Genomic DNA, 13,312 nt, shown 5'->3' on the forward strand with positions numbered 1-13,312 from the left:
CATTTCCCCCACCCCTTCCCCCCATACCCCTTTTTTTAAAACCCCCCAAAAAACAGGATATATAGAATAAATTCAGCTGTCTCCTAGCTGGTCATGAGACATAACGGGTCCTTCCTCTTCTTGCAAGCGGACATTCTGCAGGGGCCAGCATCAGATTGAAGGTACGTATAAGCCGCTTATTTTATTTTTTATAAGTACTGGAGTTGAGCTTTAACATTATAAATCTTTTTAAAATATTGGAGGCAAAAATCAAAGAAAAAGCAGAGAATTATGTCAATAAAACCGGTCTAGCTGTAATTTAAAACACGAGCATCTTACCTTCTGGGCTGTGATCGGCATTCTTCCTCCCCACTGTCTGCTTCCTGTATAAAGTTTAAAAAAAACATTATTAGAGTATATCAAGATTTTCCATAATCCCCTCAATCATCCCCCAGGTAATGGAACCGTGATGATACTTGTGCCATGAGAGGTCTACTCTCTGACAATTTCAGCAAACTGAGAAGGATTGCAACTTCCACAAAGCCACTGAAACCAAATATTCCGCCATTTTCATTACCAATACACCTAGACCACATTATGACAAATACATATAAAGGTTAAAATACATAACTACATCAGGGAGGTACAGTGCTCTGTTGCTGAGGTTTGGTACTTGGAGAACAAAGTGTAAAACGGCTTTTCTAAAGAAATGCTTTTGTTCATTGTGCAGTAAACAAAGCCCAACTATACAATTCGCTGAACATTTCCCTTCCTTACAACAAAACAATGCAATTCCAAAGTGCTTTCATTAGCTTTCAGGTTCTTAGGTTTAGAAAATACAACCAGTGCTTCACAAAACATATCTAGTATGTTTGTCTGTGATGCTCCTCAACAGTGCTTTAAAGAGTTACCACCATGCCACTAAAATGCATAAATAGATATCAAATGCAAGATAAGGAGAATCAGCAAGAGCAGAAGATTCCAGGTTGAACAGTAATTTATTACATGAGACAAACTTGGTCCACTGCCGCTGGAGACCAATCATCAACCAAGAAGGGTGTCCAGGCATAGCCGAAAATTCACTGGTTAGAGCTCGTGACCTGTTCCAGTTTTTTCCCTCCATCTTGCAATAAAGGAAAAAACTGAACTAACCCAACCTATATCAGTAAAAAATAAATCAAGGCAAATGGACTTGTATGTATTTTTCTTGGAAGTATTGCTGGTCATATGACTAGCTTTCTCAGTTCTTTCTGAATTGAGCAAGCTAAAAAATCGGATGACCTGCAAAATGTCTTCAAGAAAAATAAATCTAGTAAATCCAGTTGCCTTATTTTTTTACAGATATACCATGATCTGAATTAATGAGAACTTTCACAGACATAACCCGACCTATGTTAGGTCTATGGGGAGTCTGATGTAAATGGACATGTGTACAATTATATCCAATTTGTCCTGTTCAGGTCCACCAAAACAGCCTTTTTTTTCAGGACCAAGATGGACGCGGAGGTAATCGGATGTAAATGGACGCAGATCCATTTACATCCGACTCACCATAGGCTAACATTCAGCTTCTGATCAGGTCCATCCGAAAAACTGAAAGGTGGACTTGATCAGAACACTCTGTGTTCAGAACATAGAATGAGAATACAATGGGGGGAGTGGAACAACTAGGAACACAAATGCAGTGACCTCACCATCAGAAAAAAAACTATCACTTAAACGCTCTGGTATTTGCCACAATCTCAATATTAATTTTGCATGGATTGATCCTTTACCCCAAATGTATACCTCTGCTTATAACCAGCTGTAATGCAACACGGAGCAATGTTCAGCTGCTGTGGAAAAAGATCAAACAACCAGCAACGCATGGTGAGAAAAAGTTGTCCCTCAACAGCTCAAAGGTTGAGGATTATACACAACACTTTGATCTCAGTGGATTTTACTATGGCACTCATTTATTGTGTAAGTAAACCCTAACAATTAACTTCTTTTCTGCTTGTTTTTTCCAGTGAGAATAGATTTTCAGGGGTTATCGTTGTAGCTGGAATCCCAATCAGGAGTATGGGAGCTGCAGGCTTTGAGGTGGTTATCCTGGGTCTTGCTTTAGTAATAAGTCAGGTGTCCTGACACCAAGTACATGTCCCAGGTCACTGACTTGCTAGTAGTCGCAAGGCATTCAGGTGTGTCATGTGCGGCAGTGGTAGCGAAGGATAAAAGAGGAAGCTGTGCCAATGCATGGCTACCCAAGAAAGAAAACTGAAGCATGCACAGACAGGGGGGCAACACAAATGACCGAGGTTTGGCTTGTAGAGCATTATTGTTAATGAAGAAGTACTGATAACTGTCAGGATAAACAGGTATTTACTTCTTACTTCGAAGCCATCTCCACTGACAGCTAGAGAAAACCTCGGAAGTTAGGCACCAGCTGTAATTTTTAAGGAACATTGGCTACCCGTCTCCTGGGATTTCCATCCCTGATTTAATTTAACAGCTGCCAAAGAAAAGAGCAAACATAGGTCAGGGAAAAAAGTTTTGAAAAATATATTTTGGGTTTTGCCAGTAATTCAAAGAATAGGAAAACCACAAGGAGATAAGTGGGCCACACACTAGGAGTACAAGGAGCCAACGGAGAACTGCCTATTTGTTAACATTCTCTCCTAATTTTAGATTGTAAGCTCTCACGGGCAGGGCCCTCCTTACCATCTTGTCTTGATTTGTATTATAAAACGGCAAAGTCTTCCTTATACTGTAAAGCGCTGCGCAAACCGCTGGCACTATATAAATCCTGTAACATCATTTTACTTCTAGACAATATTCCTCAGAACTGAAAATATGACGTACTGAAAATTTCCATCATTCTAAAAAATATCTCTGCCTTTCTCTACAAATGTTTTTGATGCCAAGTACTCATTAGAAGGGATAAGAATATGGATTTGCAAATTGTAGAAAATAATATATTTTATGAATAACAATTGTCTACATGAACGGAACTGCACGATTCTCTACAAATCCGATCTGCATAGAAATTTTTAGACAAAACAAAACTTTGTGATTTGCTATTTACCCTACCTAACATCACTTCACTATTCAAACCATGATGTGTTCAATGCTATATAGTGAGCAATGCACAGAGACCAGTATAACATATTTCAGTGTCTTTGCCCTATAGCTGGAGAGTACATAATCTAAGTCAGTCTTTCTCAGCCAGGGTGCCATGGCACTCTGGGGTGCCATGAAATTTTCACTCAGCATCATGCCTTTCCATGGTGCAGCAGGTTGGCCAACAGCACCATGACAACAAATGATGCTAATCCAGGGAGGTTGGAAGCCATTCACAAAAAGATGGACGGTCACCTCTGTCTAGGCCTGTTCCATCTCCCGCAGCTGCAGCTCCTGATGTAATAGTAGGATCCTGATGTTAAGGAGAGACTGAGGCTCCTGATGTGATAGTCGGACCCCAATATGAAGGAGGGACAGAGGCTCCTGATGTGACAGTAGGACCCTGATGTGAAAAAGTGACTGAGGCTCCTGATGCGACAGCAGGACCCTGATGTGAAGGAGGGACTGAGGCTCCTGATGTGACAGTAGGACCCTGATGTGAAGGAGGGACTGAGGCTCCTGATGTGACAGTAGGACCCTGATGTGAAGGAGGGACTGAGGCTCCTGATGTGACAGTAGGACCCTGATGTGAAGGAGGTACTGAGGCTCCTGATATGACAGTAGGACCCTGATGTGAAGGAGGGACTGAGGCTCCTGATGTGATAGAAGGACCCTGATGTGAAGGAGAGACTGAGGCTCCTGATGTGATAGTAGGACCCTGATGTGAAGGAGGGACTGAGGCTCCTGATGTGATAGTAGGACCCTGATGGGAAGGAGGGACTAAGGCTCCTGATGTGAAGGAGAGACTGAGGCTCCTGATGTGATAGTAGGACCCTGATGTGAACGAGGGACTGAGGCTCTTGATGTGATAGTAGGACCCTAATGTGAAGGAGGGACTGAGGCTCCTGATGTGATAGTAGGACCCTAATGTGAAGGAGGGACTGAGGCTCCTGTGATAGTAGGACCCTGATGGGAAGGAGGGACTAAGGCTCCTGGTGTAACAGTAGGACCCTGATGGGAAGGAGGGACTGAGGCTCCTGATGTAAGAGTAGGACCCTGATGTGAAAAAGGGACTGAGGCTCCTGATGTAAGAGTAGAACACTGATGTGAAGAAGGGACTGAGGCTCCTGATACCATAGTAGGACCCTGATATGAGGGAGGGACTGAGGCTTTTGATGTGAAGGAGGGACTGAGGCTCCTGGTGTAAAAAGGGGACCCCACTTTTTCGTGTTTTTGCATGGGGTACCCCCTTAAAATCTATACCAGGCCTCTCTCTGGGATAACGGTGTGAAATTGATTTAGGAGCAGCAACACATTTTTACATTTTTGTTTTTTTCACATTTTCAGACTGGGGTGCCTAGAAATGTTGCATACTTTTAAAGGGTGCCATGACAGAAAAAAAAGGTTGAGAAATGCTACTCTAGGCACTCAGAATTCTTGGTTCATGTGTACAATGTGCTAGGTATGGAACATGTAGAATGTCGTGTTTATGTGTCCATTACCCAGTCTGAAAGTTTGGATCTTTCAAATATGTCTATTAGCATATACGGTAAACGGAAACCTAATAAAAAGGTCATGACTCATGAGTTCATGACAGGTGAGGTCATGTGATTTGCTGGTAAAAGCTCATTATGCCACTTCTTAATTGAAGTAATTTAGGAAGCCAAAAAAGGCAAGTCATTCCAATGTCAAAACCAACGAGGTGTGCACAGTACATCCCCCAGTGTCCAACTCTCACCTCTCCACAATAGCAGCCAATAAGCACCTTTTGTATGTTTATTAGACACCTCCGACATTCTCCTGTACTCTGCTCCTTCAATAGCCAGGTACCAAGAAGAAATGACATGCAGCCAGCGTCTACATTTCCTCTGCCAGACAGAGTTAAATCCCCTTTGTGGTGTGGCGGAAACTATCAGGCTGCAATTTACAGTCAGAGGATAACAAGAAAACAAACCCCAAAGTAAACGCCAAGAACAGGAAGCCCGAGTGTGAGATTTATATCAAGTAATTGGATCTAAATAAGACAATTAGGCTGACATGCTATTTCCTTATCTGCCATCAATGTAAGAGTGAAGCCTGAAATTAATGTAATCATTTCAGAGCATTAGGAAATCACCGAAAAGATAACGACACAGGATGCTACACAGCAATGATTAGCAGCATTTCCATAGACAAGAGAACCACACCTTCACCATAAATAATAGAAACCATCATTTAACCCATGCTCACAGCAATGTGCATGAAAACGTACATCGTCGCAGCACGTAAAAAAACTACCACCTTGCAGTGGGGCAAATTAGGCAGATAGTCACCTGATCCTCAATCCCGTGGCAGTTGGCACTCAGCTCTCTCCCCTTCTACTCTGGCTAAGGGTTGCCGCGCTACCAGGAGTTGCCCAGGTGTGCACCCATCATGCTGTGGGTGTCATTTACCCTTTTTCTGCAATACACGGTGCGCGGCTGTTTTAGCCACGATCGTGTTTAGAAGCACAGGCAGAATAGCGGCGGGAAACCGCCCAGCGTGACTGGGGTGCCATTGGAAAATTATGGCACCCACATCGCGATCGGTGCACACCTGTGTGACTCCTGACCGCGCGCCAATCTGCGCGGAATTGTGCACGATTGCCCCGCACTGCGGTGTCGCCTAGGTGTGCACCGGCCCCAAGGAATGCTTCTTGGCTTCCTCATGTCTAATGCAAGTCAATGGACCTGCATTAGAAGTAACGATGTCAGCAGTCCTTAGACTGCCGCAGCCCAGGGGAGAAAAGACTGCAGGGACTGGCACCCCAAAGCATCTTGCTGCACTATTCACTTTCAGGTATGTGAATGCGGCACATTTTCAGGAGAGAAAAAAATGTGCTGGGACTACTTAGGTGGATTTTTTCGCATAGGGCAGCCCACTGGAACAAATTGGTTTCCCTATGCACAACACACAAAAATGTTGAACCTGCACAAGTGGGAACAGGGGCTTAAAAATCCAGAGGTTATTCCAAAGACAGGTGCAAAATGGCATAACTATAGATCAACCACACAATGCTGAAGTCACATAGAGAATATAAAGTGTATGTATTGCCATTTTCTTTCGTTTTAGACTGAATACAGGAGAGTTACAACCCCTGTCGGGGCTTTATTGATGTCTCGGTCCCTGTTGGGGAGATCCACCCTTAGCCCTCGTTCACACCTGAACGTTTTGTTGCGCGTTCTACGTTCGACGAACGCTGTACAAAACACTCAAAAATATAAATCCCATTGTATTCAATGGTCTCGTTCCCACCTTGCCGTATTTCCGCCCATCCCTAAAGCGCTACAAAACGGCCCACGCCTGAAAAGGTACAGGTACTACTTTGGGCCGTTTTGTTGCGCGTTTCCATTGGGATACAGCCAAGTAGCCTTCGGAGACGCGCGACTTTACCGCGAATCGCGGTAAAAAACCGCGCGACAGACGCGCATATGCAATACGTCTAGGTGTGAACGAGACCTTACTATTACTCCAGGTGATGATCATCTCCAATACAGAAAGTAATGAGAAATCCAACATTTTGAAGTTGTCATGGGAACAAGGGGTTGGAGGAAATCTTCCAATGGGGACACCTATTCTGGTGACAACTGTCTAAGAGGGGATATTTTCACGATTTGGAAAAATTTCCACTTCTATCCTGCTCTTTCTCTGGGGCTGGAAAAGCAGGTCCATCTCCTCGATGGGGCAAAACGCAGAATAAAAAGTTGACAGGGGTCATAACCCTTTCATACTAAAAAGGGGAAAAAAAAGTTTGGCTTTACATAAAGTTGAAAGAAGATCTAAACCATATTTGTTTTAGTTGTAGATAGAGTAGGGTATGGTTAGATCCTCTGTCATTTTTTCCCTATTAGGCTACATTGTTTGACAACTGCCGAACGGGCCGGTGTGCACACACTGCCCGTTCAGCATTGCAGTCAGCGGGGCGGGCTTTGCGATGATCTCAAGTACGATCTGCCTGTCCAAGATAGGCAGATCGTAAGTTTTTTAAATTACTTTACAACCCTCGCAAGACAAGTCTTGCGAGGGTTGTAAGGTGTATAGCCACCTTTAGCCTGTCATTCACTTGCAGCCGCATCTGAATGTTTTGATGCTCTCTATACACAGTAATACAACAACTATGCCTTTTGCATTTTGACCTATAGAGAGGTGCGCACATTCCCAAATCCTAAGTATGCTCTGCTGCATCACAGAATGCAGAGATATGTGTATGTACAGACACCAACTGTAATTATTAATATATCACTTTTATGATTTTCTATTGGTCAGGGCTCTCATATGCCCCTAATTATTCTCACATTTTTACAGAAACAAAGGGCTTCATGTATAAAAGTTCCACCCAGCATACCTCTGGGCAGATTGCTTTCACACGGCACTAGTACCCCTAGATGGCACTGATGAGGATAAGAAATCCCTAAACTAGTCATGCTAACTAGGGGGGCTAGTGCCGTGTGGAACAGCATCTGCCGGGCAGAACTTTTATACATAAAGCCCTTAGTGCGAGTCAAAATTAAATGTTTTGTTCTCAGCCTGTCTCAACATGCACTGCTATAAAGTGACATCATATGGACAGCAGTGCCACTGTACAATATGCGGCAGTCCCTGCTCTGTTTAATCGCTTCCTGGATGGAGCACCCACCCAGTAGAGCAGCTGTATTTATAGATAAGATATGTGGTATGTTGGGTTCTCATATGTACAAGGATTCTGACATGAAATGTGCCAGCATATGTAACATATGTCAAAATAATGGTAATATATTAAGTAAAAAGGTAAAAGAACAGTATCTATAGACCGTCAAATAGAGAAAGAACAAAATCCTAACTCTACTGAACAAAATCATAACTCTACTGGCAGCACAAATAAAATTAAGACACTTATAAATACCTAGGATTTAAAGAAATCTAATTTTGCAGCAATTACCAGTATTTCCCATTACAGGATGCCTCCTTGCCTTCAACTATGATCCAATTTGCTATAAAATTAAACGATTACCATTACCTAGGATTAGACAGTGCTGCTTTAGTGAGATATTTGACTAAGCAAATTAAAGCAACTATTAACCGGTGTACATTCTTTCAAGTGTATAATCTGCAGGGTCTTTAAGGCTGCTTTCGGTTTTATTCCACAAGGATTACTTTTTCATTCAAGAAACCTATAATGAAGCAAGCCACTAGGTTCAGAAGGCTAAAATAGACATAGTCACCCCCTGAATGTGTTGCATGCTACCTTTGGTAAGGTTAAAAGGGTTTAGGGTTTAGAAAAGTTAACCCTTGCAGTGGGGCATTCGCGAGTTCCAACGACCATCACTTCACTATTTTGTCCACTAGAGGGCAGACACAGGCAGCATAATGATAAATTACAGCAGCGTTTCTCAACATTATTCAAGTATTTATCGGTAACCTAATCTGAAATGCTCTTGAACAAGCATAGATAATTTATTACCAATTCCCCCTGTCTATAAATGTTTTCCAAACAATCCATTAAGCTTTAGATATTTAAAAATACTTACTGATGTGTTGTATATAGTGATTTATTATGTGCTAAACTGCTTTAACAAATGTATTCTAAAAAGCAGAAGTGCCAAGAGAAGCATTAAATGCACACTTTAATAAAGATGGCTATAAATTAAACTGTACGTAAAGACATTAGATAAGATAAATAGGAGCTCCAGTCTAAACAACAACTTCTCTACTATTTGTAATGGAAAAACAGTTTACTGTAAATTGCTGAATATAACCTATAAATAGTCTGTTTCTAGAGCTTCAGGGAGATGAACTGATGTCCATAGAACATGTAGTTATGCAACACAGGGGACAAGTGGAAAAATGATTGTATGGAGGAGGATTGGACAGTGGGTAATGGGTCTGCACTCCATCGTAAGTCTGTCTAGGTGGGGGAACACAACATAAACAGGGTTTTGATGACAAAAGGAAACTTGTACTATTGAGGCCAGATTTAGACTTTCTTGGTGCATTAATGTGCTCTGTAATAAGGCAGCCCATCCATTCTACATCACTTCCTGTTCATTCATGATTGTGGTTATAGTAAACCAACTCTGTCCTCGTGTTATGAACAGGAACACTCAGGATTTCTGTTCATTGATAACAGGGGCTGCAGAAAAATTGATTATGAACTCTTTTTCTATTTTAAAAAGGGAAATATCAAGGGTTTAGACCCCTAATATTTTCCCGAAGCACCTAAAAGTAAAAAATAAAAATATTTAATTTTAAAAAAAATGAACAAAAATTAAAAAGTTTATAAAAAAATAAAAATAAAATATTTGAAAAATTTGAAAAAGTTAAAATAAACAACATTTTCGGTCAGACTTTTTTTTATTTTGGTCGTTTCGGTTTTGAAATTTTCATTTCGCTGCACCTCTAATATAAAGTGTGGTACCGGTAACACAATAGTGTGATTCCATCCTAACACTAACAGGGAAAGTAGTGTTATCCTTCTGGCAGACACATAAATGGTAATGTCAGAGGAGCATGGATCACAAAAGTAACTGAACAAGTTTAAAAATCCTTTGGCAGATACAGACATGGAAAACATTTGTTGGTATCCACCCATGAAAAAAGAACACACAATTTTCTCTGAGGTAACTTGAAACTGACCAAAAGAATTGCTATGCATCATTGTCTATTCCATATTTAACAAAAATCAGACTTTGCTTTTGGTATTTTGAACAGAATATATACATTTTAATTAAATCTTTAAAGTTGTATAATTACACAAATTGAAATCCTACAGACAAAATGATGGGACCCTTACCCGAATACTTTGCTGCACAACCTTTAGACACAATCACTGCAAATAAGCAATGTCTGTAGTGCTCATTGAGACTTCCCCCACCTGCCAACAGGTAGTCTGGCCCACTCTTCTTGAGCAAACTGCTCCAGCGGTCTCAGGTTTGAAAGGTGCCCTATCCAGACTCATGTTTCAGCTGGTTACATAGGTTTTAGAGTAGTCCAATGTTTTGTTAGCCATTCTGGTTGGAAGACCCTGACCTGCAACCGAGACAGAACTTTCTGACACTGGGCAGCAAGTTTCACTCAAGAATTCCTCGTTAGTCTTGAAATTTAATTGTGTCCTGCACAGATTCAAGGCATCCTGTGCCAGACGCAGCAAAGCACCCCAAAAAAATAACTGAGCCTCCCTTCATGTTTCACAATAGGTACGTTGTTCTTTTCTTTGAAAGCTTTTTTTTTTGGTCTGTGAACAGAAAGCTGGCGTGACTTGTCAAAATCTCCAGTTTTGTCTCATCTGTCCAAAGCACATTTTCCCAATAGGATTGTGACTAGTCACTATGCATTTATCAAATTCCGCTCTGGCACTTTTATGTTTTTCTTTCAAGAGTGGAGTCCTCCTGGGTATTCTTCTTTTGAACCCACTGTCAATCAAAATGCGAAGGATGGTGCGATCAGACACTGTACTTTGGTACAATACAACTTAACCTTGGAGTTTAGCCGGTATCTCTCTGGAAGTTTTTAATTGGGTCTTTGTCAACCAATCACACTTTTTGCTCTTCTGTTCAAAGACATCTAGTATCACCTTTCCACTGTAAATAAGCTATTGGTGTGCAGATCACACTTCAATAGCTTATTGCTCGACTTCAGGAGCCCAGCAATGACAGCTAAGGGTCCCGGAAGTGATGCAATCCGCGTCGTTCCTGGTCCCATAGAGCGGGGAGGAGATTGGTGAACGGAAGTTCGCCGCTCTCCTCCCCAGCTTCCCACCGCCACTCGAGATGCCCGTCCCAGCCCCGCCGTAGGGGCAGCGGGGGCCCGGAAAACACGCGTGGGGGATGGCGGTCACTTTACCTGGCAGCTAAGCCACCAGAATTGCTTCTAACTGTAAAGCCGACAGCTGGCATAAGCCGCCGGGAGTTTGTTTAAATGGGCCGGCTGCCAATGACGTATTATGTGCGTCACTGGTCGTGATAGGGTTGAGCTGTTCCTGTGATACAGCCCAGCAGTTATGGATGTACAATTGGGCCATTTGGGAAAACTTAGGACAAGTAGATACCTTCTATTCTAAGATGGCTTTACTGTGCATCTCACTCCAAAGAAGCCATTGTTTACATGCACTGCACTGATGTTAGCCAAGAGGTCTGAAACATGCAATATGAAATATCAGGCTGTATCTGCAAAATAAACCAGCTGTTATCAATGTACAGTTGATCAAGGGATATAAAAGGAATGATGTGCACGGTTCCACATACTATCTCTAATTGAGGAATAACCCCCTTTTTTTCTGGAATTTGTCATGAAATTGGACATACAGATCTATTATTTTCTCAGAGGGCCCTGGAGTGCTAAACCTGTAAAATGTAATATTTCAACCAGTGTATAATAAACACCTGAATATGAATAGACGCACATGAACAGACAGCACCAGCTTCCCTTTCAAATTTTCAGACTGAGCACAGAGCCATCCACTGATGCTATCATGGTTTATTAGTAAAAGGTCATAATGGGGGATAGAAAGGGCAGATTTTATATCCACTCAGATGTGGCCAATGATATGCTAAGGGTAATAAAGTGCGCTCAACCAAGAAAATATATAACGCTGATTGAATTCAATGGATCTCTTAGATGTGTAAATTCCCTAGTGTCATCTCGATAAGGTCAGCGGCTAGGTAACATGCAGATTATAGCTTTTCAGAGCATTTGTCAAGCTTCCATCAGTGCTGGGCAGAAAGGTAATCATTACCTCTAACTCAGAAGAATATTAATCGCACACACTGCACAAGCAGGAGCCAGTGGCCATCCTATGTGTTTAATACTGCACCCTTTAAAGTAAACCTATCTTGGTGGTCACGCAAAGTAAAGTGACTCCACAGCTGCATACATCCATGCCACACAACACCCTTAGAGCCCCCCACCCCCCTCATCCCTCAATTTGCCAGTGTATGCCCTGTGAAAAAAACTCAAAAGATCTGGTAATGGGGCAAACAGGCATGCTCCATCCCCAAATCCTAAATGCAGAGAGCAAATGCATAAAGGGAACTATCATTACACAGGATTGGACCTAGCCATAGATAAGTGACAACTTTTAGAAAGACCTGTACTTGCATAACATCCTCGGGGTCTGTAGTAGTGGATCATTGGGCACAGGAAGGAGCACTAAAAGGTACTATACCAAGTTGATGTGAAAAGCTTCTCCCTCTAAGGACTAACCTTGGCATACAAGTCTGCCTCTTGGAGCAGTATCCTCCATTATTCTCCTTCCCCCTCCTTACTAACCCTCTCTGATGTAATTATAAACATTTAACACCTATTTCGGCCATATCTGTAGCTCAACAACATACATAATTTGTGTGTTTATAAAATGGATGCATTACAGGATGGAAGTGCTACTGCAATTTCTCTGATGATGTGGCAACATTTATATCCGGACACCCTAAAAACGTTCTCCATTTCCATTTACAGGGAACCTATAAAAATTGGAAAACATAGTGGCTTCTATTGTAGATTTCGGTCAGAAAATGATAACTGCTTGGCTACCTCTGGCTTCAGTACCAAGTCAGTAACAAGTATGCAGATTGGGAAAATCAGAAATTTTAAAGATGGCCATACTCTGCTCTAGTTTCAAGCTATGAGTGGCTCTATCAACTTCTTCGGCAAGTCAACTGAAAATTGACTTTGTCGAAAGAGCCAAGTGAAAAGTTGTTGGCCAAACAGTGAAGGGTACTGGCGGATACTGGTTGTCGGAATACAATAGCCCAGCAGTTAAGATTTGGCCATCTGTGCTATTAAGTAAATGATGGAGGAATCGGTTTGATTTATTTCGTTTTTGCATGTATGGACTGCCTTAGTTGCATACTTGGTTCAGGACTCATTACACAAGAGGGTCACTATGACAAGCAAGCAATTACTTTGAAAAGGAGAAATCAGCAATGGCAGCCTCCATGTTTAGTTTGATCAGGGGCTTTGTCAGTAAACATTTTATAGCTGATGAAAGTTTCTTGGCATTTCATTTTCAATCCACAAAGATGGCAGCATAGGAAATCTGTACTGCTCTCTTCCCCAGAATCAACCGTCTCTCTCTACCCTCTCCAATCTCTCTGACCCTCATTACATTAACATCGCTCCCTGTTGGATGATTCAAATGGTCTTTATTCCAGCTCAGGTCAGTAGAAAACAGATAATTTAAAATCATATAGTGGTTGGAGACTTTATTAGCATTTAAGCAAAGGGAAAGATTCCTGCATTCAAC

At 41.9% G+C, this 13,312-nt stretch overlaps 1 protein-coding gene across 2 annotated transcripts in view; it reads right to left on the reverse strand.

The window, feature by feature from the left end:
- Nucleotides 1-13,312, reverse strand: part of SSH2 (slingshot protein phosphatase 2) — a 215,248-nt gene that overhangs the window by 132,695 nt on the left and 69,241 nt on the right. For both annotated transcript variants that reach the window (XM_018565484.1, XM_018565481.1), the window contains one exon: nucleotides 319-362. In XM_018565484.1, the coding sequence (XP_018420986.1) occupies nucleotides 319-362 (44 nt within the window). The remainder of the gene's footprint in view (nucleotides 1-318; nucleotides 363-13,312) is intronic.

The sequence above is a fragment of the Nanorana parkeri genome, unplaced genomic scaffold (genome assembly GCF_000935625.1).
Source record: "Nanorana parkeri isolate BGI_ZX_2015 unplaced genomic scaffold, ASM93562v1 scaffold851, whole genome shotgun sequence".
Classification (NCBI taxonomy): domain Eukaryota; kingdom Metazoa; phylum Chordata; class Amphibia; order Anura; family Dicroglossidae; genus Nanorana; species Nanorana parkeri.